The 27,345-nt window shown below is 49.0% G+C and overlaps 1 protein-coding gene across 3 annotated transcripts in view; it reads left to right on the forward strand.

Moving 5' to 3' along the window:
* The first annotated feature begins 4 nt into the window (after nt 1-4).
* tnrc18 (trinucleotide repeat containing 18) overlaps nt 5-27,345 on the forward strand; it is a 39,354-nt gene continuing 12,013 nt past the window's right edge. Inside the window, exons 1-19 of one of the 3 annotated variants that reach the window (XM_062566181.1) lie at nt 5-187; nt 1,809-2,146; nt 3,851-3,904; nt 10,999-11,139; nt 13,542-13,640; nt 13,941-15,761; nt 17,597-17,684; nt 17,765-17,982; nt 19,020-19,166; nt 20,066-20,250; nt 20,778-21,153; nt 21,430-22,401; nt 22,528-22,673; nt 22,758-22,891; nt 23,032-23,139; nt 23,236-23,419; nt 23,514-23,823; nt 24,199-24,396; nt 26,790-26,963. In XM_062566181.1, coding sequence (XP_062422165.1) covers nt 1,948-2,146; nt 3,851-3,904; nt 10,999-11,139; nt 13,542-13,640; nt 13,941-15,761; nt 17,597-17,684; nt 17,765-17,982; nt 19,020-19,166; nt 20,066-20,250; nt 20,778-21,153; nt 21,430-22,401; nt 22,528-22,673; nt 22,758-22,891; nt 23,032-23,139; nt 23,236-23,419; nt 23,514-23,823; nt 24,199-24,396; nt 26,790-26,963 — 5,554 coding nt within the window. In that variant the 5' untranslated portion in view covers nt 5-187; nt 1,809-1,947. Of the gene's footprint in view, nt 188-232; nt 2,147-3,850; nt 3,905-10,998; nt 11,140-13,541; nt 13,641-13,940; nt 15,762-17,596; nt 17,685-17,764; nt 17,983-19,019; nt 19,167-20,065; nt 20,251-20,777; nt 21,154-21,429; nt 22,402-22,527; nt 22,674-22,757; nt 22,892-23,031; nt 23,140-23,235; nt 23,420-23,513; nt 23,824-24,198; nt 24,397-26,789; nt 26,964-27,345 lie in introns of those variants that run through there. The other 2 variants (XM_037477165.2, XM_062566182.1) reach the window with 2 other exon arrangements.

The following is a 27,345-nucleotide window of genomic DNA, read 5'->3' on the forward strand; positions in this document are numbered from 1 at the left end:
TGTTTCATTGCTGAGGAGTTTACGGACGCGTCAGGGTCTATCGCCCCCCCCTCCCCTCCCAACACACACAGTTATCCCCCAGTTTACCTTCGTACGAGCCTGTAATGGACTACCCCAGTTCTCACAGCAACCTGGACGGATTTTGAGAAACGTTTTTAGCTCCTTTCGCCGGACTTTCCACATTCAAGTAAGCGCTCGGCATGTTTTTCCCGTCTTTTTGTACTGTTTTTTTGTTCCTCCGGCTAAAGTGTCCCGACCTCAGGGTGTTTTAAAACCTAATTTGGTCTGTAAATGTGAGCGAAAAGGGCGCGGAGGTTCTGTGTTTCTTCTTCTTCTTTTTTTTGCACACGGCATTTGGGATTTTTAGGGGGCTGATTTTAGTCGGTGTGACTTTCGAGACATTTCCGCCGAGAAAGTTTTTCGTGTCGCGAAAAGGAACCGTGAAAAGTTTGAAACGTGGCTGAAACGCTCCTCCGCATGCACCACCGCGGCGGGCGAAAAGGAGCCTCCACCCCCCCCCCCCGTGCGCGTGTGTTCCCGGGGGCTCGGAGGAGAAATTCGTGTCCCGTCTGGTGCGTTTCTCTTTGGATAAAAGGTTTATTGCGATCTCTGAACCGTTCTTCTGATCCCGCCCGCATATCACGAGTCCTCGCTGTGATGTTTGCTTGCAGCCTTTGAAGGTGAACTGGACTTTCGCCTCGCTGTTGTTTTTATACTTAAATACAAATTAGTCCCGTAGTTTGATAATTGTTTATTACTCGGCAAAATGAACAAAAAGACACACGAGACCCCTAATGTCACTATCGCTGCCTTCGGGTAAAGTCGCAAATGCTTGTTGTTCTCCTTAAAGTAACTTTTTTCCCCCCTATTTTTCTATTTTTTAATGCATCGCATACGCATGTCCGCTGAGATTGTGCTTTATCGCCAGTTTGGCAAAATTATTAAAAATCATTTTTTACCTAAGAATCAAGACGCGAGTCCTACCCGATTGATGCGAAAAACCGTGCATTCATTACGTGAATCGCATTATTATATCGTAATAGCAGCTCGAGCTGAGGTGCAGAAGCTTGACCGCCGATGAGGTTTTGATATGAACTGTGTGTTTACGGTTGGGTTTCTGAATTCTCCTCCTGGAGCAGCAGCCGTGTCCAAAAGGCGCAGCAGCCCGGACTACAATCGCATACGTGGGCAACAAAACCCCGCCGATCAACGAGGCAGACTTTCGCAACCCGTATTTATTTTTAACCCGTTTGAAATATATATTTGATGCGCCTCCAGTATTTATGGTGTATTGACTTACAGGGCGAGTCTGCTCTCAGCTATCGTTGGTTCACGGCTTTGGAAACGGCTGCATAATCGTATAAATAACATAATTACAAATAAAGTAATATTTAAGTATAGGATAGTTTTTTTTTTTTCGCGGGGTCTATGTGTGGTTTCCACGGCCGGGGCAGAGCAGCTGGCCGCCGCCTCTCCTGCTGGTTGTTTTCCCGGGGAGCGGAGCCGCGGAGCGGGGCTGTCTGTGCGGTGGAGGCGGGGTGGAGGAGAGCTGCTGCTGCTGCTTTGCTCGCTTGGCATTACGCGAGATCGTCGTATTGCTGATGGAAGTTGGAGTTGGGAACGAGACGCGTCGCTGTGTGCCGTCGAGCGGCGCGTTCAACGTTTAGTTTCTCAAGCGCTTTTCCGAACTGCGTCATTGCGCGCAGTGACCGCCCGCTGCAATGAGGAGAAATCCCTAAAAATAACAGTTTGCTCAGTGTGCGTTAGATTGTGTGTCAAGCGAATGTTTTCTTGTTGTATTTTCGTAGGTCCGCATGATGGCTGAAAATAAGCCCGAATCGCCTGGAAAACTAAAGACAGTATCATAGCCCAAAAAATCGGCTTTTACAGAATAGGGGGCCTATCCGAACGGACTATTTCTTTTCACAACTTTCCCCACTGTGGATAATGGATGGCAGAGATTTTGGACCTCCCCGATCCGTCCACGTACCACCGCCGTTGCTGGCGGGGCTCGCGATGGAGTCTCCCCGACTCGGAGCAGCAGCTTCGGCCGGGAGGATGCCTCCCTCGCCCGGTCACAGCCACGCGCCGCCTCTTCACTCCGGAAAATTCCTGCCATCGGCCATTAACCTACATCCACATCACAGTAAGTAAACGGTCTTCGCCCGCTCCGATCCCTGCAATGTGAAGCAAACCGAAAATGGTCATACATTAACTTAAAATAACGCTGCGCAAAAACCTAAAAATATATATGCAAACAAATGCGCAGCGTTCGTGCGGTAATTTCTTGGATTTCTTGGATGCATTTCTCTTCTGTGGAAAATACTCTTCCCCCCCCCCCCTCTTGCTTAGGTTTCATAAGGAGGTGTGGCTGTTGCAAAGCTGTGACAAGTTTCAAATGTGAAAGTATGGCATCGCGCTGACTGTTCTCAGTCTTTGCGATGACCGAGGCGCTAACAGGGGCCGCCTGCTGTGCGCCTGCTGTGCTGCGGATGTTGTGCAGCAGCGTGCGGGTCAGGGTGCATCAGTCTTCGATTGCATGTACACCGTCACTGCCTTGAGATTAGATGTACTTGTGTGTGTGTGTATATATATATATATATAAATAATGTCTTTTTCTGGGGGGGTTTGTAACCTCAGAGGGGTGTCAGACCACCTGCACCCTGTGCTGGAGTATTTGTCAAAGGTAAAATGGCTGTGCGTCTTCAGTTTTCGGAGTAAAAGGCACTCTGCTGGAACATTTGGCAAATGGCTGATGTTGCTTTTACCTGTGTGTGTGTGTGTGTGAGAGAGACCCTTGCTGCTCTAAGCGCACTGGGGAATGTTTTTAGGGGGGGATCTTGTACGTGTGCTCACATAAATGAAGCACACGTTGGGTTTAAACCGGACGGGTTTGATGTGGTTGGCCAGCAAACCCTTCATGTGTTGGTTTACGTGTGTGTGTCCTGTCAGTAGATTATCTGCAGTGTGTGTTATTCCCTGCCGAGCTGGTGATTTCCTCTTTACTCTCCCTGTGAGCAGAGCGCCGCCTGCTCTGCTATTAGCAATGAAAGCCTTGAAATACCAATATGCAGGGGAAAAAATATAGATGCCGCTGCATGTTTGCATGTAAGTCAGAGCGCTGTCATCCATGTGTGTGTGTGTGTGTCTGTGTCTTTTGCAAATTTTGACAAATGCTCTCATCAAGTTACTTCCATCCCCCTGAAGGCATGAGGCTGGCAGACGGATCCGATTACAGTTTCTCTGGTTTCCTTTCAGAGGTGAACCCCGGGGACAATGATATTCCCGTTTGGTTGTGTTCCCCTCATCGCTTGGTCCAGTTGATGCGTTTCTTGTCACCTGGTGTGTGTGTGAGGTACTAAAGGTCGGGCGAAGCGAGGCAGCGCGCCCGGGCTCTGGTGAAACACTAGTTCGACACACCGACCGAGCTGATCAGTTGTGTCACCGTAAACGCCCCCAGTTGAAAACTGCTTGCAGTGTGCGTTTGCACAGACTTGCTGTGTTGTGGGGTGGGTGAAGAGGAATTGACCCGATCGGTCTTCCAATCCCAGGTTGCCAGTTTTGAAACAGTCCTTCAGAACGGGGGCATACGTTTTATTCTGCCCACACGCAGACCTTCTCGCCCTCCGACTCTCATCTCGACGCCGCACACCCTCAGCCTTCGCCCACTGAAACGTGGCGCTGTGTGATGCAGGTCGCTTCATGGGACTCCTCGCTCTCAAATCCCTGCACATTACATTAACCGAACCCAACAGAGAGCTCGGTCCCAGGCTTGTGCTAACACCTCGCGGTCACGCGATAATTACCCAGCAATCGCAACCGCTCATAATGTTCCTGTTTTTAATTGCAGTGAACAGCGTGAATGGAGAGCTGGAGGAGCTGGCGTGCAACCAGAGAAGCCAAGGTCACTTGCTACTGTCTTTGTTTACACGCCTTCCATGGAACTGAGAACGCTTGTTTTGCACTGTTGTGTTTGGCTGACCTCCTGATAGCGGGCTGGACTGTTTGTTGCTGCTTAACAAAACCCATATTTCCCAGGATCCTCCCTTGTTGTCTGTTTTTAGTTTGGTTTTAACGGGATTTCCACCTGACTTAACGGAGTTGAGTGTCTCCTTTTATTTCCCCAACTGAAGGATGGCGTGCGTGCATCAATTGTCGTAAATGCAGTGTGAAGCTGCAAAGCGTTTATTAACATTCAGGCTGCTTGTACACTCTGTAAAGACCCAATTCTCGTTCACCAAATACCTGCAGCATTATTCCAATTCACCCACATTCATTTTTCATCCAAACACGATGGGGTCTGTCACTGTTTATAGATTGGAAATGGCTGTAATGGTCCTCTGTCTAGTGGAGGTCTGTCGCAGCCCCCCCGCCCCCCCCCCCCACCAGATTGAGGCCATCTGGCCTCCTCCCTCCCTCTGATGTAGGAACTACTGAAATGTGACGGGACTGGAGAGACTCTACTATCACTGTTTAGATTATTTTATCGCAAAGGGAGTGCATCAAGGATGAAGTAAGCGTTCCTTTGCGTTTCACTTCCCAGAGATCTGTTTTCCCCCTCCTCGCTATGTCATCTGCTTGTGATTACCCCCCACCCCGTTATCAGCAGTTTCTCCCTGTGTTTAGAGGAGTAGAAGTGAGGGAGGCCCAGATCTGATACTGACCAGCTGGATTGTGGATCAACAATGTGGCCAATATATTTCATATTTCACACGTCTGCAGGACCTCCATATGGTGAGTAGGCAACCGGAGGCGCGTTCAATACTGCAGCGATAGCGCCTCGTGTTTGCGGCTGGTCCAACCTATGAAATCGGTGTGCCTGGGTATCTTCGTCGGCGATGTCTAACCACACTGCTCATTCCCCTGCTTTTTTCAGTTTCCAGTGGGAACGCTAGGTAGCTAGCTCCACGTTTTAGCGGTGCTAGCTACCTGGAAAAAAATATACGACTGTTGCTCTGAGGTGGTGGACGCCACTGCACACAGAGTAGTCCTAGCAGGGAGTCTGGACGTCATTTGTATCATTTATCTTCTCCGCGCCGGGCAGATGAGTCAAGTTGCCCTCATGTGTCCACTTTCCTTCACCACCAAGTTGCGCGTAGATGCCAAATCCGTCGTCTGATGGAGATGGAGAACACGGCGAACATGTCTGCTCGAGCAGTAATGTGTGTGGCGACTGTGGGTGAGTGGGGAGTGCGGTCGTCTTTCAATCAGAGGGTTGGTGGTTTGATCCCAGGCCCGGCTAACCTGGATGTTGATGTGTCCTTGGGCAAGACACTTAACCCCAGCATTGCTCCTCTAGCTGTGACTACAGTGTGTGAATGCTACTGATGGGCAGGTGCCACTGTGTATGGAAGGTCCTGTCATTAGTGCATGAATGGGTGAGAAGACTAGAAAAGTACTGTAAAAGTCAATTTTATGGCAAAGCCACCCCCTCCCCCCCCCAAAAAAATGATCTCATAAAAGCTGTCCATGTTTTCAGTTGTTACATTTAGTTTTACAGAAGCACATTAGTTGATCACAGGCATCTGCAGAAGCGAGCATACATAGAAGGCTGTGGATTTAATCTCTTGTGTTGTCTAAACCTGCTGCTGATAAAACCTAAGCAATAACTCGTCTGAACCTGCAACTTTCCGTCTCATCTCTTTCTCTCTGTACACACAAACCTGCACACACACCAGGGAGTAGCAGAAGATAGGAGTAACAGAGGCAAATGAAGGTGTTGTAGCGAGTGCAGAGTAAGTCAATAAATGGAGATGAAAACACCTCAAGACAAATGGAGAAGGAGAATTAAAGTGGGCACAATCCCTAAGGGTGGGTGTGGGTGGGTGGATTGAGGTCTTGATGGGAATGGCAGCATGTGATTGTGCTCAGTGCAGTTAGAGCTGGGGTTTCCCCCCCTGGGACGCTCTGCAGAGAGAAAGGAAGAGATTTATCCTGACCACAACACGTCGTACAGGGTTAGATAAATGTGGAAGTACTTCAGATGTCTCTCGCACATGAGCGGTGGTGTAAGCATAATTCACGCAGCTCACAGGGTCTTCTTGGCCAACACCAATTTGTCTTTGGTTAGTGTGTCCGTTTACGTTAAAATGAATGTGGGGAGTCTATATGTATTCAAGACACAGACCCCCCACGTGTGTGGGTGTGCGCTTGCGCGAGAGAGACGCAACATGTCCACTCTCAGATTAATTGAATCCTTCAGGAGAGAAAACAGGCCCCTTAAGAGAAGACACAAGGCTCTGCTGCCCTGCTACAATAAACCTGTCGGGGACAAACAAACGCCATGCAGGAACACACAAACTCACACACACACACACACAGTTGTCAAACCGAAGAGGGATAGGGCGGTTGTGTGTGCGTTAAGTGAGAAAACGAGCGTGCCGTGGCATGTCGAAATACCCAAAGCATTACCTAAGTCACTCGGTGAGCCCTCCCCCTTCAACTCAAACAACACACAAAGGTCACACACTGCGTTGCGTCTGTCCGCCTGTGGAGTCTCTACTCGTCCCGTCACATACGCCCTATTATAGCCCTCCCTGCACACACGGTTCAGGTTTACAAAGGGTAGTGACACCACCGACATATTAACCGATGTGCTGTGTGTGCTCGACCCACACACACGCACAAAATGTGTCTGAAATGAGTGTTTCTTCTTCCCTGTTGCTATATTCATCTTCAATCTGGGGCGACAAATGTCCCTGATAACATTCATGACTTTTAGAACAAGGATCAGATGATTTGCTGTCAGTCAGCGCCTCTTTGCTTGTGTGTGTGTGCGCGCTCCTTTAGTCCATGATGAATGTAGTGTAGATCCATGTGCCTTTGCAACTGTGCATTCTGTCTGTGTGTGCGCCTGCGTTTTTCCATCTGCTGGCACAAGGAGTGTGTCAAAATAACACCTGCCGTCTTCACAGGAGGTTTCTCAGTGCAGCAGCATGTCTCAGACACACACATACACACACACACAATTGCACACACGCAATTGCACACACGCAAGTGTGTTTTTCATTCAACTGTCAGAACAACGTTTGAATGAGAGAGTTGCAAGGAGAAGGAGGACGTTGTGTTTCTGATCCTCCGTTTGGTTGGGGTGAATCCATTTGCCTTTGTGCGGCATGCCGTGTGGGGTTGCTCCATTTAGGTCCTTGTGTTGAGCGCGTTGTCACCGCCACACAACGGGGCCTTTGTTAACAGTGTTAACAGGAACACCTGTGCTTTAACCACGACGAGAGGCCGACTGTGATTTTAGCCCGTCAGTTCAGGAAGTGATTGTTAAAGCAGCAGCCTTTCAGCCGGTGCTTATTTTAGGATTCCAGTTGACTGTAGCCAAGTGTCCTTTGAATGAAACTAGTGTACTCACAACTCCCCCCTCTCCTGATCACCGGTGTTACAGCGCGTAGTGCGGACTGTAACAAAGGCACCAGTTTAACATCCAAAAGTCACGTTTGCTTCTCACAAGCGCACCATTTGATCGTAAACCTTTCACCTAGGAACTCTCTCACGGCACTCGTCGTCCTAAAAAATAAATGTACCTGGAAGCACAGCCATAGCACAGCTCCAGCACCAGCTCCAATACTGCAGCATGACACAGATGTGAAATCCTGCAAACCCTTTGTGTGTTTGTGTGCGTGTAATTGTGTGCAGACCTCTTTTTGTGCTCTCCTGCCAGGATTCATGTTACGAGATGGACGGCCCGGCAGAGTTTTACAGTTTTAATGTTTTTCCAGCAAGGAGAAAAACCAGCAATCAATAATAGAGATTTCCCCCCTAGCTAACCCTGCTCTGAGTACCACTGATGGATAGCAGATGGGTACACACAACACACACCGTTACGTGTGTGTTTGCGTGGCTGAGATGTTTCCTTCATCGTATCGCCCTTTTTGGATTCCGGTAGGTTTCAGCGCATCGATTTGCGATCAAGACTCCTGCGTTGGAGTTTGATTCTGCTGATTTCCACGGCGTGGGCGGTTGTGTGTTTTGAGTTCATCAGATGTGCGGCTCTACCGGAGTTGATCACCTGCAGGCCTTCTTCTCGGAGCTGCGTTTTCACGAGGATATGAAAATGGAGGATTGAGAATGTGTTGGGAGTTGGAGCGCGTGTTTCTTGGCAACTTGCTAATCCCAATATGGCCAACTGATTGTTTTGTGAAGTGTGTATGTGGGAGGGGGGTGTGAGGAGAGGCAAAGAGAGGGAGGAAAGGGTCGAGAGAAAGAGGGGGAGGTAGAGGTAATGAAAGAGTCATTGCAAAACATTTAAAGAAACATTTCCCTCTCAGCTACTATTTGGATGTTGTTTCTGGAACGAGGAGAGCAAATGTTTTTCCTCGTTTTAACCCGCCTTCTCCTTCCTCCCCTCCCACTGTTCAGCAAAGGGGGAGAGGGAATTTTGGAGAGGCGCGTGCGTGCGTGCGTGCGTGCGTGCGTGCGTGCGTGTGTGCGTGTGTGAGTGTGTGTCCTGAAGGAATCTGAAGCGGCTGACATCCCTCTCTAACAGGCTTGACAGGTGGTGGTTGTGAATGCTCTCCTTGTGTTCATTGTCTACGTGTCGACACACACCAGGTATCAATTAGTAAGCTAGAGCACTTTGTTTGAACAACATGGTTGGCTCGTATTGTGACGCACAGCGGAGGGAATGATGGAGAGTCGACGGGTTCTGTAGTGTTTTTAACGGTCGGTCATATCTAAATTACAGGGGAAAGCCCTGAGTCGCTTGAGTTGAGTCATGATTTATCTCTTGTGTTTCACTTGCAACGAGTAGCAAATCCCATTTAACCGTCAAACTGAGAGCTGCGACAATACTGTTAGTTAGTCTATGCTACCGCTAAACCAGAGCTGTGATAAGTTGCTGGTGGAGTGAACCAAACATCTCCAGCTGCTCTTCCCATTAAGCCACTTTCACCGCTGTAACGCACCGTGAATCAAAAACGCTTCTGCACACCAGGTCACATCTGCTATGTTTTTGTCAGCGAGTGTGAGTTTCAGCGGGGAGTAACAGAAGAAGAAGGAGGAGCGCAACAACCGCCTGTCGCACCGTTACTCATGACACTGCAGGGGAGGACGATAAATTTCGGATGGACTTGTTTGTTTTGCAACTCGACTCACCAGGTGGATGCTATATGTTTGCTGTAGCATTAAAACATGCAAGCAATGGAATTTTTTTTTCTCAATGTGTAAAAGTCTTTTTTTAGCTGCAGTAAGTCACCAAATGGGGCGATGCATGATTGTTTTTGGAAGCAGGCGTGTTCGCGTGAACAGGGCAGAGTAGTGTTTAATTTTATGTGTGTGTGTGTGTGTCATGCCTCTGAGTTTTGAAGGTAAAACTTCATCGCAGTGCAACTGTTTAAGCTGTTCATAGGTGCGAGTCAGAAGCTCCTGCAGGGCCTCTGACTCAAAGGGCGTTCACTGCAAAGTGTTTGCACATGTCACAATGAACTGCTCACAACAAGATGTGTGGAGAGAGAGACACCGCAGAGTATTAAAATGTATTTTTTAGCACCGCGAAGGAAATAATTACATCTCCAAAACATGGACACTAACACCCAAATAATCAAGATTTATGGACACAGAAAAAATTGTGTGATGAAAGGTTAGGGTGAAATATTCCTTCTAAAAGCTTTATTTTTATTTTTAGTGTGTGCGTACGCCCCATTTTATGAATAATTGTAAAGCTGCATTTGCTATTGATTTTAAAATTGTGCGTGCATGCAGGCGCTGACGGACGGCAGATTTAATGCACTGATTTAGATGCTGGAGAAACTCTGTCAGCTCAGCATGTCTCTCTCAGATTCCCACAGGACCAATACAGAAACACACCCACACTTTTACAGTCTATAGTATACAGTCGGCCTGCACACACAGTGAGGCGTATCAAGGTAATGGGTGTGCAGGGCGGTAATAGGTTGGTTGGAGGGAGGGGGGGGTTGAGGGTGGTCAAAGGTTCACTAGTGCTCACCCACAACAGGGGTGGAGTCTAACAAAAACTACTGATAACGCTATCCTGCGGCAATATAGAAGTTTGTGCGAGGATTAACTCAGTCAATCAATGCATGCATGGAACTGGTTTTAATGGTTAAGTGGGACGTCGCCATGCCGCCATACACCACCGCATATCTATACACACGTCACTGTGTGCAGAAGGAGCACATAGCCGGGTCTCTACACTATCGGGGTCCGAATGCTTCTTTAAATGTTTGTCATTCTGGATGTAGACTAGTGGATCATTAAAAATCCTTTGAACAGGCCTGCTGCTATGTAGTAAACATTCATTCATTTCTCCCTTAAGGTTGAAAAAGGGGAACGTTATGTGTCTACATCGAGGACTAACATCTAGAGCTGGAACAATAACTCAATGAATTAACGAGTCAGTTAACAGAATAAGAATAATCTCGATGATCGATTCAAGAGCATCTTTCATTCTTCAAATAGAAACGGTTTTGTAGAAGAGAACCTTACAAATCGTGTGATTTTTCGTTGTCTGCTGCTTCTTTTTGTGATACATCATCGTAAAATGAATATCTTCAGGCAACCCGAGAACATTGAAAATGTCCTCCCGCTCTCTGCGACGCCATGATTAACTTTCTTCAGGGAACTTTAGAATCAAATAGATTTGTTTTATTGGAGGCAAAAAAAGGGAAGAAGATAACCATCAGAAAGTGGTGGGAATAATTTTGTCAGTTAGATGAAAGTGCTGCGAAGGTGAAACCACACACACACACACACAGCGACTGATGTGTGACTGTGGTTTTCAGTCGTCGGTTCCATGAACTCACCCCGCCTTCAGTGCAGTCCGTCTGCGGTCTGTCGTGTGGAAGCAGAGAGCACGCTGCCTCAGCACTAATGTGATTACAACAGACCGCTTCGGCATGAAAAGCACACATCAGCGTGTGTCGGGCACATGTGGCAGTGTGTACTGTATGAATCGGTAATAATTAATTAGTTTGGTTCTTGTGGTTGCCACGGTGACTGACGGCCTTCATTCTCTTTTTTTTCTCTCTCCAGGCGATCCTTACCCGGCAGGCTCCAGTCCCTTTCTGTCAGGTTACCCCGGCCACTCCCCCTTGACCTCTGACCCCACATACAGATCGGCCAACCCCGGAGGTCTTCAGATGGCCCAGCTGTGGGCATCACACGCTCATGACGGTAAATCTCCGGTCGTTCCCACAAACACTTTTGCTTCTCCTTTTCTTTCCGTCCCTCTCGGTACTGAAGTGGGATGCAAAAAGGAGCGTCATATTTCTGCAACATTTCTCCCAATGTGCTCCGGTCCAAAGCCCAGGAGGCTCGTCCTCCCGCTCCTCATCGCTCACGCCACTGGCGTCCTGCTCCATTTTTGTCTCTGCAGCTCCCGGCTCTGTCCTACATGTACAAGCCTTCCTTTCTCTTCCGTCCTCCACCTCTCATGTACTTCTGGCTGTCATGGGTCACTGTAATCCATCTTCCTCTCTTGTTTTTAGTTTTGCTTTGTCTTGGTCTTTCCCTGTCTGTACCTCTCCTTTTCCACTTGCCTACAGCATCACCCCCCTGACCCGGCTTATGAAACACTTTCAGACACACAAAGGTGTTCCTTTGTCTCTGTGGGTTTGGTCCTCTCAGCAGACCTCTGCGGTCTCTTTGCTCCTCTTTCACTGAGTGATTGAACTCCTGTTCCCTCCTGTCCTTCTGAGTCTCCTCATTAAATCTCGCTGGAGAGGAAAGCCGGGTCGGAGGGAACGTATCCCGCAGTGTATTTTGGCAATGTAAATGGAGACGGACCCATGAATTCTATTTATGGTTCATTTTGGAAACCGATCGCATGGCCTGTGTGAAACCGATCGCGGCGGTGCATCCCAAACGCATCAAATTAGATGGTGTGTGAATAGTTATTTCAGATTTGGTCTCGCTTTATCCGTCGTCAATTCAAGGGCTGTTCAAGGGGACGACATTGTGGTTACATGACTTCTTAAAACTAAAGCAGGTTCTTTGGCAACCTCTCAAAACCGCATTTAGTCTGCCGCATGACCCCCATTAAAATGGCAAACGTGGTTTAACACTTCTGCATCTGTGCAGTGTCACAATCTGGCTCTTAGGAAATGACAAATACAGTAAAGACATCACGGTTGCTGCACTTAGACAAAGGAATTGTGAAAAAGTAAAAGATTCTGACATGATGCGGGAAGAATCTTAAGAGGTGCCGATGGGTGCATTTTATTATTTTCAGACGGGTCCCGGCTAGCTGTTTCCCCTGTTTTCAGTCTTTGAGCTAAGCTAAATGGCTACTGGCTTATCCAGTATATCAGCATATCAATCTATATGTCTTACTATTCCTTTGAACCCGGATAACCTGCATAGTTACTGTGACTTGGAACTGAATCCAGTTTAGGAATGGCGGAGTCATAAAAACAAATCTTTAACTGGGAGTTAATTAAAAATTGTAAATACATTGAATGGACAATGATTAATATCAAAAACAGGGATTGATCTGATGGAAACAGCTTTTTTTTAAATTTCTTTGAAAGCGTTGATCACTTGTCAATCCGCTATGAAGTTCAGCCCCTGAAGATACGCCTTAGTAGACTTGACATTTGGCCAAAGCTGAAGGGATAAAGGATGAACTTTTGACACCTTAAAATTTTGCCTGAATCCAGGCTCAAGTTTCAGGAGCTAATAAATAAGCTAAAACCTCTGACCGGCTGAAGAATCCTTTGAGTCTTTCATGGCCTAAGAGAGAGTCTTAATGCTCTGTGCCCGGCAGTAACCGCAGTTAAAGTTCCTAAAAGCCACAGCTACAGTGTCAAAGCTGTTAGAGACCAAGGTTAGCAGCACGAAGCGTACCCAGCATGCCTCCGTCACATCGTTCTTGTTATATTTCCGTTTCCCGGTGCTTCCCTCCAGCCGCTGAGACCCTCTCCACCTGCCTCCTCCCGCTTCTCCATTTCTGCCCCTCGGAACGGAGAGGAGGCGCTTCATGCTGGAACGGCGGCGGCTTTGATCCGTCTTGTAGTGGCCGGAGTGTGGGAACAGGGAATGTTTCGCCCTCTCTGGGTGGCAGTCGTTTTCTTCTTCTTTTTTCAAGTGGTGACTCCAGGCAGCTCGTAGCACAGAAATGCAGAGCACTGCAGCAGGAGCGGGGCTTTGTCTATATCGAGACCCGGCCTCTGAGAGCAGCAGCTGCCCCAAAAATGTCATCATTAAAGTATTAAAAAGCACCACACATTTAAACTATGTTTTATCCACAGTCTACAACCGAAAGATATTTAATTCACATTGACAAAAGCCCTTGCATTTGTGAAATTGGAGAAGGGCTTTTTGGTGCTGACATGTTTAACGTAGTGGTCAGCGGACTTTGTGCAGGTCGACTGAGCTGCTCCAGAAGAACCAATGTTCAGTTTGTTCCAAAACAGCAGGAGAGGCTTTTAAAACCTTTAAGCATCTCCTGAGGGTTGTCGAGTAGCTCCGCATGGATGTCCAGATGTTTACCCGACTGAGCCTGAAAATAACTCATTGTACCGTCTCACTTAAAACTGCAGCTTAATGAGCTGTTATGTGTGTTTGTGTGTCTCCAGCATACCCTGCTCTGCCAAGCAGCCTGTACCCTTACCTGTCCCTGGGGCACCTGGAGCCTCCCCCGCTCTCCCAGCACCCTCTCTACGACTCCCATAAAGGTCAGTCGCTGCCAGCAGCAACGCTCCCAGAGACGAGGGGCGGAAGTTAGTCTCGAGATTCTTTCCCATCCCAATGATGCAGGAGTAAAGGAACCTCAGGCTTTTCACATTCAGTCAAAGTTGTGATGGACTGAGCCAGAAATGGGTGACATTTGAGCGGTTTATTTTTCTGCTAAGATGTCGAGTTTGTCCTGTATTTGACTGTTGCAGGTCTACTGTTAGTTGTGTTACTACCTGCTGTTTTTTCTGTGTGTTTTCAGACTCATGTGTCTCATGTTTTTTTTTTCTTGTTTTTTTTAGAGGGCTTTTACCTGCCAGCCTCCCTGAGCCAGCTGCCTCCCCACATGCCATCGGCTCCTCCGACCGCCCCGTCCAGCTCCACACCGCCCCAGAGGACGCCCCGGGACGGGGGAAGGGACCGCCCTTATCGGGTGGAAAGGGACAGAGAGCGTTCGAGAGAGGAGCCACGGCCGCACAGCGTGGTGGACCTGACGCAGGACGGGAGGAGCGAGGAGGACCGGCGAGCGAGGAGCGGCGAGCGGGAGCGAGAGAGGGACCGGGACACGGATAGAGACAGTTGGCCCTTCCATCGTCTCCCCCACGAGCAGAAGCCTCACCCACAGCCTTCCTCAGTGCAGCCCAGATCCCTGCCCTCACCTCCACGGCACTCCTTCCCTTCGGGCGGGGGGGGGAGGTTTCATGGACCAGAAACGGACAGAGGGGGTCGGGAGGAAGAGGGCGGCTCTCGACCCCACAACAACTACAACTCTAAAGCAAACTCAAACCACTCAAACTCTCACCCGGACAGACAGCAGAGGAATGACGCCATGGCCTCGTCGGCCGGGACGCTCCACGTCTCCTACGCCCTTCCTCCAGCGATTCAGCCTTCCGCTGCCGGCCCGCCTCACCCGTCCACCCCCAGAGAGTCGATGAGAGAGCAGCGAGTAAGCGCACCGACGTATGTGCCTTCCGTGGAGGTTTACGACGAGCGGGTTGGGCCCATCCAGATCGCCTCGCAGGCCCGTGACAACAAACACAAGGACAGGGAACGAGAGAGGGACAGGGAACGAGAGAGGGACAGGGAACGAGAGAGGGACAGGGAACGAGAGAGGGACAGGGAACGGGAGAGCGACAGGGAACGGGAGAGCTACAGGGAGAGGGAGAGCTACAGGTTCCCTGAGAGGAGCCCGATGGAGCATCCCCGTCTCTCCCAGCCCAGCGATTCAAGCAATCAACGAGAGGAAGGTTCTGTGATTTGTTCCAATGGATCCATTGGTAAACGAGGCCAGGACGCGTCTTATCCCTCCAACCAATCACGGTTCAGTCCGGAAACCAGGGACATCTCTAAACACTCAATCCGATTGGGCATAGAGCGGGCAGGGGCGGAACCTAAGTGGAACGCCATCAGCCCATTAGCCAACTACGCCACCAGTCACATGGCGGCCCTGGCAGCCCAACACGCGCACACACTCTCCTCCCCACACAGCCAGCCGAAACGCACACAAATGTCCCACTCCCCCCACGCTACCCACCGGCCCGGCAACAACACACACTCTGCCCACTGCCATTCCCCGCAGGCACATCCCTCCCAGCACGGAATTGGGCGTGCAGGCGAGGAGGGCAGTCAGAGACGCTACCTCGACCCATCAACGATCTACCGACCCGGAGGGTCAATGGTGGGAGAGCGAGGCGCGGGAGCCGGGTCAGATCCCACCGAGGTATCAGCCATGCAGAGTCTGATTAAGTACAGCGGAAACTTTGCTGCTGAAGGTCCTGGGTCCGCCAGGCACGCCGTGGACGGTCGAGGGCCCTTCGGGGGTCTGGCCAACGTCGGGATGGATGCCGAAAAGGAGAGGGATAAGGAAATGGAGAGGGAAAAACAGAGGGAGCGAGAGAGGGGGGAGAGGGAGCGAGAGAGGGACAGGATATCGGGTGGTGCGGCGTTGCGGGAGCGGCCGGACAGCGCCCGCTCGTTCGGCCGGGAGGGGGAGGGGGAGGTGCGCCACCCTCCGGTGGGTATTGCTGTAGCCGTGGCCCGGCAGAGAGACAGTGGGAGCACCAGCAAACCGAGCGGGGGCCCCTCGGACACACAGAGAAACCTGCTGCAATCGTCCATTAAAGGTAAAGAATGCCAAAAAAACAACTGAGGAATACGTGTATTGGTTGTGATTGTTGCGTTCGGAATTTTCATTCGCTGGAGGCACTTGGTGACGGTCACTCAATCACACAAGTGTTTTTGTATTTCCTTTTCTGGTTTCTGGTAAGCTAAATCAACGTGTATGCCTTTTATTTCAAATCTATTTGCTTCTGCTTTGAACTGCCTCCCAGAATATACATCAGTGAAATGAACCAAGTGCAAATGACTCCTCACTGTTTCCCATGAATAATGGTGGATTCCTTTTCTTTTGGATCAGTCATGTTTCCTCGGCCCCTTATTGACTTTGAGGTCTTCATGCTCAACTTAGAATCCCCCCCCCTTCTCTCCCCAAATTACTAATTATATTGTGGGTTGTATTTTGTTGAAAAGGCTCCTTTTGGCGAGTCTGTAGGCTCTCTGTGTTGCATAGCAATTCCTGCCATACAGAACCCCATTCTTGTACGTCAAGGTCATTCAGCTACAGTGCTCCCTCTCCAGCTCTCGTTTTTGTTTCTCCCTCAGCCCCGTGTTCTTTCTGTCCTCTTACAGCTCAGCCCCTCGTCCCCTCTCTCTGTCTCTTGCTCTTTTCATTGCGCTGAATGCCTCACTCGTTCCCCGCCCTTCCTTCCTCTCTGAGAAGGCTTTTGTAGCGACACTCCCTCCTTGTCCCACCTCAGGCCCCCTGCTCTTTCTCCACTCTTTTCTTCAGCTCTCCCAACACCGCTGCCACCCTCTCTGCATTAAACATGTCATTACAGAGTGCTGCTAAAAGCTACAAACAAGCGTTGAATTACAATAAGACCATGGGTGCGTTGCTAAGCAATGGATCTCTCTCTCTTGTGTGTATGTTGTGGGCGTTTATTCATTTTCTTGCTTGAGCAGAGTGATTGGTGTTGTAGCATCAGTCCCTCACTCTCTGAAGAAGCAGTGCAGGATTAATGCAGAAAACCCATTTAGATAGATGGATGGTGGAGGAAAGCAGGATGGAGAAGAATGTGGAAATTCAAATGATAAAACAACAAGGAGATTGATAGGTTGACAGATGGGACAAGAAAGGTAGGTCCGGAAGTAAATAAGTGGAAAGAGTGCGAGATTGAGGGAGAGAGAGGGGATGTGCAGCGCTAATCGCTGGCTTACTGATGCAGGGAGGATAGCATGTGGGACAGACTCCCTGTAACCTTGGTAACAGTCTTGAAACCTTTCCTGCGAAGCATGTCAGGGATTGTTAAAGTCCCATGTCCCTTTACAGGGCAACACACACACGCACACACTTCTGGAGGGGTTCAGCACACTTGTATAAAAGCTTCCTGCTGCTTGGGGGACCTTCAGGGTTAGCGGCAAGGAGGAGATGCTCATGTTTATTCTGGACTGCCTGGTTTAGTGCTGCTGCTTTCCTTACATTTCCTTTTGGTGCTACCCTCCATCTCCTGCCGTTGGCCTTCATAAAACGTGTGTGTGCATAGAGACATTAGGGGTGTGCTTACACGTCTCCTGTGGCACTAGACTATAAACTGATGAGAGCTGACACTGAGTGAGAGCTGACACAGTGTGTGCGTGCGTCTATGTACACACCGGCCTCAGCAGTTTCGACGTGTCACCATTATAAAGCCAGCCTCAACTTTCCTTCCTGCCCCCCGCTGACACCCTCGCTCGTCTCTCACTTCTCGCCACATTATTGCTTCCTCTTCCCCCGGCTGTCCCGTATATACCTTCTATCTTTTCTGTAAATGCGCATTCATTTTAGGTACAGGATTGAAACACAGAAGGAGCCACAGGGATGCAGCTCCTAAACACCTCTGTCTGCATGAACGCATTATAGATGAGGAGCGAGGGGAGGACCGGGGTCGTCTCCACGACGACAGACTGCTTGCCAGCCGGCTGGAGCGCGAGCAAGAGAAAGTGCTCCGGTAAAAAGATGTCCAAAATAATGATTACTTTTTCAGTGTTCAGGCAAATACCAAATAATAATCATCATGTTTCCATCCAGAGAGTCCAAGGAGCTGTCTGAGTTCACTCAGATGCACCCTGCCCCGATGTCTAGCAGTATGATGACACCCAGCCTCATGACCCCCAACCTCATGGTCACCGGAGGGGCGGCCCTTGCAGGGGCGGGACGATGGCCTCCTGACCCCTCAACTCTGACCTCTCACCCCTGGATGCCCCGACCTGGTGCCCCACCAGTCTGGCTGTCCAGCTCCCCATACAGTATGTGGGCGTACATGTGACTTGGGACCATAGCCAACTGCTCCAGTTTATTATTTATTTACTATTTATTTATGCTCTATTTTAGGATTGTTAACTCGGCCGTAACATTTCTTTTGACAAATTGTGTATCTTGGCCAAGGGCAGGAATTTATTTGGTGATTTCAATTCTAAAAATAGAATTTACAAGGACAAGTTGATTAAAGAATGAATCGACACATCTTTATTTACAATTCATTTAAAAGTAATTTCCAAGCTAAACACACACATTGCAAAGTTATATGTGATTAGTTATTTGAATATTTGTGGCTTTTGGACTACAACAAGCAAGCACGTCAAAGGTGGGTGACCTTCATGCAGGCCGCCACTTTACGTATCCACAAAGTAGACTGACAGATGTGGACAGCTACAGCAGAGCGGCACACAGAGCAGTAGTACCAGCAGCTCTTGTCCTTTTCACTGAGCATTAATGTCTTGCTGTCTTGTCAGCTGCGTTATCTGACCTGGTGCTTAAGATCAACGCCGGAGCGTGGCATCCTTTTAAAATTCTACGTGCGCCCGTGGGGCCTTTTGCGATTGGTGCAGCAGGAGCGAGCGGCTCCAACCGTCCGTCTGTCTGGAGGCTGATCCAGCAGCAGCAGCCTGCATAGGGTCAAGGCCCACAGACATTCTTGATCTTTGCAGGACATTCCTGCTTCTCCAACGCTCCAGAAATAACAGCTTCAAGACACACACGCATAAACACACACATATTGCTACACCCACATGCTTATGTGAGTTCAGACAAAACCTTTCACCATTTATCTGGAAATATGGAAACACAAACAAATAATGGAGCTCCCAGAGGAAAAAACACTGAATCAAAAGCATCGCAATTTGTTGTGTGCTTACAGACCTCTTTCCATTGTGGCTTCAGCATAAACACAGGCTGAAGAATGATGCTGAGTTGACGTCTAGCTTAGCTGGGGAAACTATTTTATTTTTTTCTCTTTCCGTTTTTAGTCTTGCATTTTTCACATTTTTATTTCTTTTTCATTCAGGCCTGGGTCCTTCCTCACTCCACCAGACCCTCCCTCCCGGTTACCCCCCCTCTCTACAAGGCTCCATGCCGCCTCACTACCAGTTTGCCAGGGACCCACAGTCTGGACAGCTAATAGTCATCCCCACTGAACACCTGTCACACTACGGTATGAAAGCCGCGCTCTGTCTGTGTGTGCATAACTCTCAAATATGAGTGCATGCTTTTGGTTTGCCAATTTCATGGCTTATTAAAATTTCTATTTATTGCATTTTGCCAAAAAGAAATGCTCACCATGTTAACTTCGAAAACAGATGTTAGTGCTGGTAATTCCTGTCAACAAATGAGACTATATCCAACTAGATTGATAGCATCCATATTGCCTTGTGGACCAGCTGTTTGCTTTCTGCTGCTTTTTAGCACGAACAAGAAAACCATTTGAGGTACTAGAAACAGGATTCTCATTGTATTTAAATAGGAAGAAAACCAATAAACCTAAACAAAGCAGTGATCTTCAACAAGGGATACTTGTACAAGCAGTCTCAATATGTGGATTAATCAGTTAATCCAATGTCTTAGGTACAGATATCGGACATGTCGTTGAAATAGTTGACAAAAGCTAATAGATAAACAACAGCGATCCTATTTTCACACCCTTTAAGACATCACCACACATTACCAGTGGTCAGGTTTGAATGAAGATGTACTCCGTACTATGTTGCAGTGTGTACAGATCACAGCTTTTTAATTACTGATTCTGTCAGCGAGAGCCGCAACCCCCTAATTATTCCCAAATGAAGGTAATTAGAGCCATATAGGTGGCATTGATGAAGGAATAGTTCATCTGAAATGTCTCACAAAAACACTTGGGAGCCACTGCAACACAAGGTTGATGTTGGCCCTCCCTGGGGACTTGCAGGAAATATTGTCTTAATTTTTCAAAAGGAAGTCGTAAATATGCCATCCAACACGCACAGTTAATTTCTTCATCTTTTAATGTGACAAATGAGATGCCAAAGAACGCCACTCAAACGCAATGGCTGACTTTCTCCTCTCGTCGCTCCACAGGAGGCGAGGTCCTTGAGCGCGGAGCCCCGATGTGGTCGGGGGTTTACGGTGCAGGCAGCTCGCTGCAGCATGCGGCCCAGCTCCAGCTCCTCTCGCAGCAGCAAATGCTCCGGCAACAAGAGCTGCTCATGATCCAGCAGCACACCGCGCAGGTCCTGGAGCTGCAGAGGAATGCACAGCTGGTCGTAAGTGGACCTGATGTGTTTGAATGCACACGTACGAATAGTTGCACATCCTTCGACCCGCATTTTGCATTCCTGTGCATGAATGTGGTGTGTGTCCACAAACGTAAAACCCAGCTGAGCTGAGACTTTTTATGGGCATAATATCATGAACACAAATCACATAAACAATAAACACATGGATCTCTGCTTTATAGAGAAATGCACACTCCCATAGAGCACATATCTCACTTCCCAACATTTCCTGTCCGTGGCCCCTTGAACCCACAGTGGCCATTCTTTTTAAAACCGGTCATTTTTCTGTTGAAAAGAAAGGGCCAGTCCTTTGCCAGAGATGATGTATACCTTTCACACGTTTAATGCTGCTGTAGAGTTGTGTAGCAAATTCTGAAAACAGCCGCTCACACAGCACATCCTGCAGCCGCAGGAGAAGACGGGCTGAGAAGTCTGAACAATGCAACCACTCACCAATATATGTAGCCTGGGGCCGTGTGTCACATCATACATTGTGTCACATCGGTGTGTTTCAGGAGCGTTTGAAGGCCAGCGAGCACCGGCCGGAGATGGAAGACAAGGCGGACAAGCGGCACACTGAACCCAAACCTCGGCCCTCCTCCGTATCTTCTCCGTCCCCCTCGCCCGTCCTGCACCCGCGCAAACTCCCCTTCCTCTCTCGCTCGCCGACCCCGTCTACTTCCTCTTTTGGCCCTCTACCTCTGTTTGCCTCACCGGTGACCGCCCTCAAGAGGGAGGACGACGGGCAGAGAGTGTCGTCTCACCCGCCTCCCCCCCGCTCAACCTCCCCGATCGCGTGCTCGCCGCGGCGGCCAAAGCTGGAGGTGGGACGGAGGGAGCAGAGAGAGGGACAGAAGCCAGACTCGGCGCCCTTTCAAGGCATCTACTCTGGTGAGTTTGGAGGAATCCAACGAGCGAGCATTCGCTGACTAGATGCTCAGCCACGTTTAAACTGAGCCTCTGAACTTTCTCTCTTTACAGCTCAATTATTGACCATTGTGTCTTGTTGGCTTTTTTGGGTTAAGACTGATTGTAATAAGCCAGGTGTTTACTAGATACTCTGTAGGTTTGATAGTTCAAATCAGTGAAGAAGGTTTAAGTAATGGCTCCGTCCATCTATTAGTGACCCCTAACTTCTTTTTTATTTCTGCTTTACTATTATGACAGATCTCCCTGCTGGTTACCCCTACCAGTCCATCACTGCCCCATTCAGCTCACCTTTCCCCCCTTTTCACATCCCACCTCTCACAGCAGCGAACACAGAAATTGTCCCCCCCCATCGCTCCCCCGCCCCTTTGCCCTCGGCCCCCCTCCACTCCAGGCTGCTGGACACAGATGTCAAGCTGCAGAAGCTCGAGTCGTCCAAGACGGGATCATTTCTTAAGCATGAACCCGATGTGGAACAGCCTCGGCTCGACGTGACGCCACAACCCGTCGGCCCTCTTCGCCGGAGCTGCAGCCCTGTGCTTCCCAGCCAGGACAGAGAGGAAGGCGGGGAAGCCCCGAAGCCCCAGTCCCAACCGCTGCCTCTGCTCGCCCCCAGCCCTCCACGCCTCCAATGTGAGAGACGGGAGGAGATCAGGGAGGAAGAGAAGGACACGGGGCAAATCAAAATGGAGGCGTCCTCTCACTCCTGTCAGGCGCCATACCTGCTGCCTCCTCCACTGACAGAGGCTGAGCCTAAACCAGAGGTCATCGACGGTCCAGAGCAATATTCCTTGTGCGTCGCCGCGGATTCAGAACGCCAGGAGTTGTCTCAGCCGCGCCGGCCGCTGGGAGAGATCCCCAGTGCCCCGGTGTGTGAGCACGAACGGCCAGCCACTCCGACCAGGCCGCACACTCCCAGCAACAAAGAAAGTGTCAAAGAAACTCTTGTATATCCTCCTCCGGCCGCCGAGCCGCTGGTCATCGGGCCCGAGGATCCCATGGCAGGGTTGTTTGCCCTGCTGGCAGCTAGTGAGATGGCTCAGGCCCGGCCCAACACCCCACCCATCCTGACGCTCATACCGCCAATAGACAGCTCTCCCATGGGGGCAGACTGCAGCAGCACGGGCGCTCTGGAGATGGTGGCGCTGGAGGGCATGGCTCTGCTTAGCCAAATGGCCCAGCGAGAGATGGAGCACATTCGCCTGGAGCAGGGTGAGTAGATAGAGAAGATGAGTTTAAATTAAAGATGAGAATAAAAAATCGCATCAAATTGGTTGTAAATAGGGTTAGGTTTTTTTTTCTTTCTATATCTCTAATGGTTTAACATATCCCATTCAGATATTACGTTCGAGGGTCTGGACTGCCTGTTGAAGGCGAGCAGGGAGATTTTGTTGGAGGCCATCGAGAAACAGTCCCACATTGACCTGCCCAGAACTCTGGACCCCAACAAGAAGTACAGCTGGAGGCAGAGGAAGGAAGAGCCGGTAACCTGAAAACAAACGTTACGTGTCACCCACAGCTGGAAAACGTCAGCCAGTCGTGACCCCCTTTTCCTCTTTTCTCTGCAGCTCTACAGTAAAATGTCCGTGGACGTGTTGGACGCGGTGGAAGTGGAATACCGCGTCCGCCTGGCCGAGCTGCAGAAGACGTATAAGGAGAAGCAGAGAGATTTGAGCAAGCTGCAGAGACGCAGAGACAAGCGGTGAGCTCGCCTTCTTTCTGCAGTTAGCACATTCTAGATGCATCCATCACACCCATGCCATTATTACACACACGAAAACAAGTATTAATGACTCCGCCGCAGACAAAACACACACATAACTCCTTTTGTGGATGTGTCAGTGAGCGGCAGGAGGATGAGCGGCGGAGTTTGACCAGGCGGGGCAGAGGACGACCCAGGAAGAGGAAGCACTTGGCTACACCTCCCAAATTAGACAGCAGGCCTGGAAAGTGAGTTAATCCGTCATTCATTAATTCAGCCATCTTTTGCTTTGCTTGTTTGCATTTTGGCCGTGCAAAAACGGTAAAAATGCGACAATGTGTCAGGGCGGGTAGGACGGTGCAATACTCTGACGACTCTGAAGCTGGGGATGGACAGAGGAAGAGGTTCCGGTTGTCCAGAGAGGAAGAGGAGGTGGGAAGTGGAGGAGTGAAGGTGAAAAAAAAGAAGAAGAAGAAGAAAAATAAGAGCTGGAATGACGCGGAGCCCTCCACCAGTCACGGTCTTGAGGTAGCCATCTTTGCAAGCGCATGTTTTGATTTTGTCTGCTATGTGTCGCCGGTGTTTGGAGGGATTGACAAAGTGTTTTTTGGCGGCGTTGAAGGTGAAGCGCGCTCACGTGTGTGAGCAGGAGCAGCTGGCGTCGGACCTCGACAGAGCGCTCTCGCTCTCTCAGCTCGGCCCGCTCGGCGCTCCGCGCAAACTTCAACTCCCCAACCTCAAGTTAGACAAGTCCAAATGCAAGTCGGCGGAGAGTCGGGTGAAGGAGCGCGGGCTCCACCCGTCTGCCAAAGCAGGGAAACACATGACGGCCCCCAAAGCCTCCGCTTCGGAGACAGGCCGCAAGGTGAAAAGTCAGAAGAACACGGCTCCGTTCTCTCCGGTGAGATCAGAGCTCAGCAGCTGCTCCAACAGTGAGTATCTGAACAATACTGCTTCACGTGACTCGTGCTGTTAGAGAAGTAATGTTTGCTCATCAAAACACAGTTTTACATCTAATCAATAACGCCACACTTATCCTTTAAAATCAGACTCTGGTTAGTCCAAGGCTAAAAGCGTTCCACCTGACACTTAACCTGAGGTTAAGTAGACTGAAAAGAGTCCAATCAAACTATTTGGTAGTTAAATATTGGTTGAACATTAGGTCATCTAGTTATGTTGCTGTAGCTGAGTTTAAAATATTCTACCTGATCCAGGTTTAGATTGAAGAGCCCTGATGGTGCTGAGAAATCCTCTCGTTTCCTGCCCCCTTTGTTCATCAATCATTAACCGTACTCTCTCTGCGCCAGACTCGGATTCAGAGGAGCACAATTCCGCTCGGGGGGGCTGGCCCCCTCTCTCAGGGATGCGCTCTCAAGGCGACCCGACCAGGAAGAGGCGATCGACGTCCCTGCTGCCTGACCAGAAGACTCAGAAGAAACACAAGCACTTATCGCTGCTGCTGGAGGAAGCGGGCCTCAGCTCCTCTGACGACTCCTTTGACCAAGGTTACTGACCAAATCTTACAGCTCCCCCCCCCCCCCCCCCCCCCACTGTACAGTACTACAGAAATGTGTCTTAGCGCCTCGCCTCGCTGCGGCGTGCGCCTGCGCTTGCGTTTGGCACAGGCAGCTGGTTTTAGACCTGCTTTAGAGCTCGACGATCCCTACCTCGCTTGCTGCTGCTGCTGGCTTCTCCAAGGAGTCGCCTTTTTAAAAACAGAGTTTTCCATCTTTTTTTAAATTTTCTATTGCCTGGATTTCAAACCGTTGTTTGTAGCATTTGTATATTAAAAATTGTGTGAATTGTGAGATTCTTTCATAAAGTTGTATTGCAGTTTGGTACCTATAAGCTTTATTAAAGGTGTTGATTTGATTGGCACAGAAAGCGAAGCGCTGTGGTCCTTGTGTCTGCTTCATCTGTCTGTCCGTCTGTCTGTCCGTCCAGCTGCACCTCACACGTCCTTTAGACTGCTCTGTTCGTCAAATATCCCTTCTGGTCCTTCTGGCAAAGGTTGGAAAAACTGTTACATTTGAGAATATTAAAACCTACACGTAAAAGATTATTTCCAAGCACACAGCTGATTCTGATGGGACAAGATGACACATTTATTTCCTGGTCAGGTTAAACGGTCATGAAACCAAGACAAATGTAAAGATCTGTTAAATTTACCTTGTTTATTGATGATGGGGTCTACTGGTTGGATGATGTGGGGGAAATAAATGCATCACAAGTCATTCTAAACTTCTTGATTGCATCGTATTAGATGTTGGGGATATTTGGACAATAGAGCGCCTCCTCTGTGTCTACTAAACCTTCAAATAACCCTTTTCCCTGTTACTCTCTCTGACATCTTGCTCAGTCCTCTCACCTCCCACGACTCCCCCTTCGCTTCTTTCCCTTCCCCCCTCCTTGTCCTACCCATAATGCTTTGAGTGTCTCTCAGCCTGTTCCATGTGCTTGTGCTGCTGCTGCTGCTGCATTACAGAAGCTTGGCAAGGACTAGTGCAGCTTTGAGCCTACGCTACCTCGCTGCGCCTAGTGGCTAAAGCCTTGCTTAAGCTTGACTTAGCTCAGCTCAGGCCAGGCTACGCTACGGCTAGGCTGCGCTCTCGCCGCTGCCCCGCCCTGCCCTGAGGCCACACCCCTGTCACCTGCTCTGTAAGTAGGAAGTGCCCCTTCCTCTATTCTTTATTAACTGCTAACATGGACCATGCTGAAATTGAACCAAATACACAGAACATTTAGTTTTATTTACTGTTCCTTTGTGTTTTTATGGTTATGAAACATAAAGCTTTTCAATAAGGGCTGTGGCTACCTCCACCTACCCAACGTTATGTCTCCTGATGGCTTGCAAAGGTTTATGAGAAGACTTTTTTTTCATGCTGTGCTGGGAAAGAGGATGTAGCCATGGTTACTCAATACTCATACCAACATACCAAGGGGCCTCACAGGGCTGTCCTCTCAGTGCCTGCTTGTTGTACCGTCTGCCTGCCTCAGTTAACACACGGTGGATTCACAGCACAACACACACTATTAGCAACTAGAAAAAAGTTGTTTTGTTGTTGTTTTTGTTTTACATTATTGGCTGAAGCTTAACTTGACAGTCCCTGAACATATTTTAGTCCTCCTTTGGTTTGACTTCTCGCCATGCTGCAGTGTGCCAGATTTCAACCAGATAGTGGTGCAAAACACTTATTTTCAGCTTATTTTTCATTTTCCAATAACCACAATGAATGTTATTAGGATGAGAAATATGAAGAGATGTTGTGCTGTGAACCCACCCCCCATGTTAACACTCTAACCTTTAAGGAAATGCTTCTCTGTTGCTATCAACCTAACTGCTAACGGCTTGCAGCAAACAGCTAACCTGCAGTATGCTACAGTGTGCACCTCTGCCTTTGTGTGTGTGTGTGTGTGGGGGGGGGGGGCGTGTTTGTGGGCGTGTCCGCTGGCCTGTCACAGGAAGCAGTTTTTCTCTTCTCCATGTGTCACATTCCCCTGAGCTTTTATTTTTATATGTATAAATGATAATGGAGTTTGTGTGTGTCTGTGGCTCACATGCATGTCTGTGGTTAATCTGACTTTCCTGCAGTATCTTGCTTATACAGCATTACAGTGTGAGGTCAGGCTGCAGTGGTTCAGACAGCATATCTCTCTAATGTTAAAGATATGTGAGAGTGAGTGAATATAGATAATCTGGTTATTGTTAAGGCCAGGCTTCTACTTTAATTTAGTCTTTGTATTTTGTTTGTCTTAAAAACACATCTCGGTGTGTCTTGATTATGTCCTCTTCCTACGTCCTACGTAGTGTAGGACGTAGGAAGTGGTTTGACCTTTGGCCCAGACCAATGCTGCAGCCGCGGTCATCTCTGAGCTGATCGTCTTTTCTCTGAAATAGAAACGTCCGAGGATGAAGACGACTACTCGGGCGAGTCTGACTCTGATGGTGGCGGCTGTGAGGAGAGCGGCCTTGGTCTGCTGGCCAGGTTTGCGGCCAGTGCAATTCCCGTCAGCTCCACCCCATTGAGCATTTTCCATGACGGCAAACAACGCAGCAGGCAAAGTACTCTGGGTATAAACTAGTGAAAGAGCATCATTTCTGTGCCAATAACCACAATGAATATGGATCACCTTATTATTTAAAGGAGGAACAAGGAGATGCAAGCAGATCAAGTCAAAGTGATGTGGCTTTCCTCATTGTACTGAAACAAGCTGCTCTGCATCTTGTTGTGCACAAACAATCCTACTTTTACACAGATTCCCCCGACACCTTTCTAATCCACAATTGTGATTTATTTTTTGTTTTTGTTTGGTTGAGCGGGTTCACTGCCTCATCGCTCCATAAGGATTATATTATTGATTCTTGGTTAAATATTAATTTATTTTTCAATCGTCACATTTAGTGATTCTGATCTTCAATAATGTATTAGTCTAAAATGGATCAATAGTCCTAT

This window comes from Pungitius pungitius, chromosome 12 (genome assembly GCF_949316345.1).
Source record: "Pungitius pungitius chromosome 12, fPunPun2.1, whole genome shotgun sequence".
Classification (NCBI taxonomy): domain Eukaryota; kingdom Metazoa; phylum Chordata; class Actinopteri; order Perciformes; family Gasterosteidae; genus Pungitius; species Pungitius pungitius.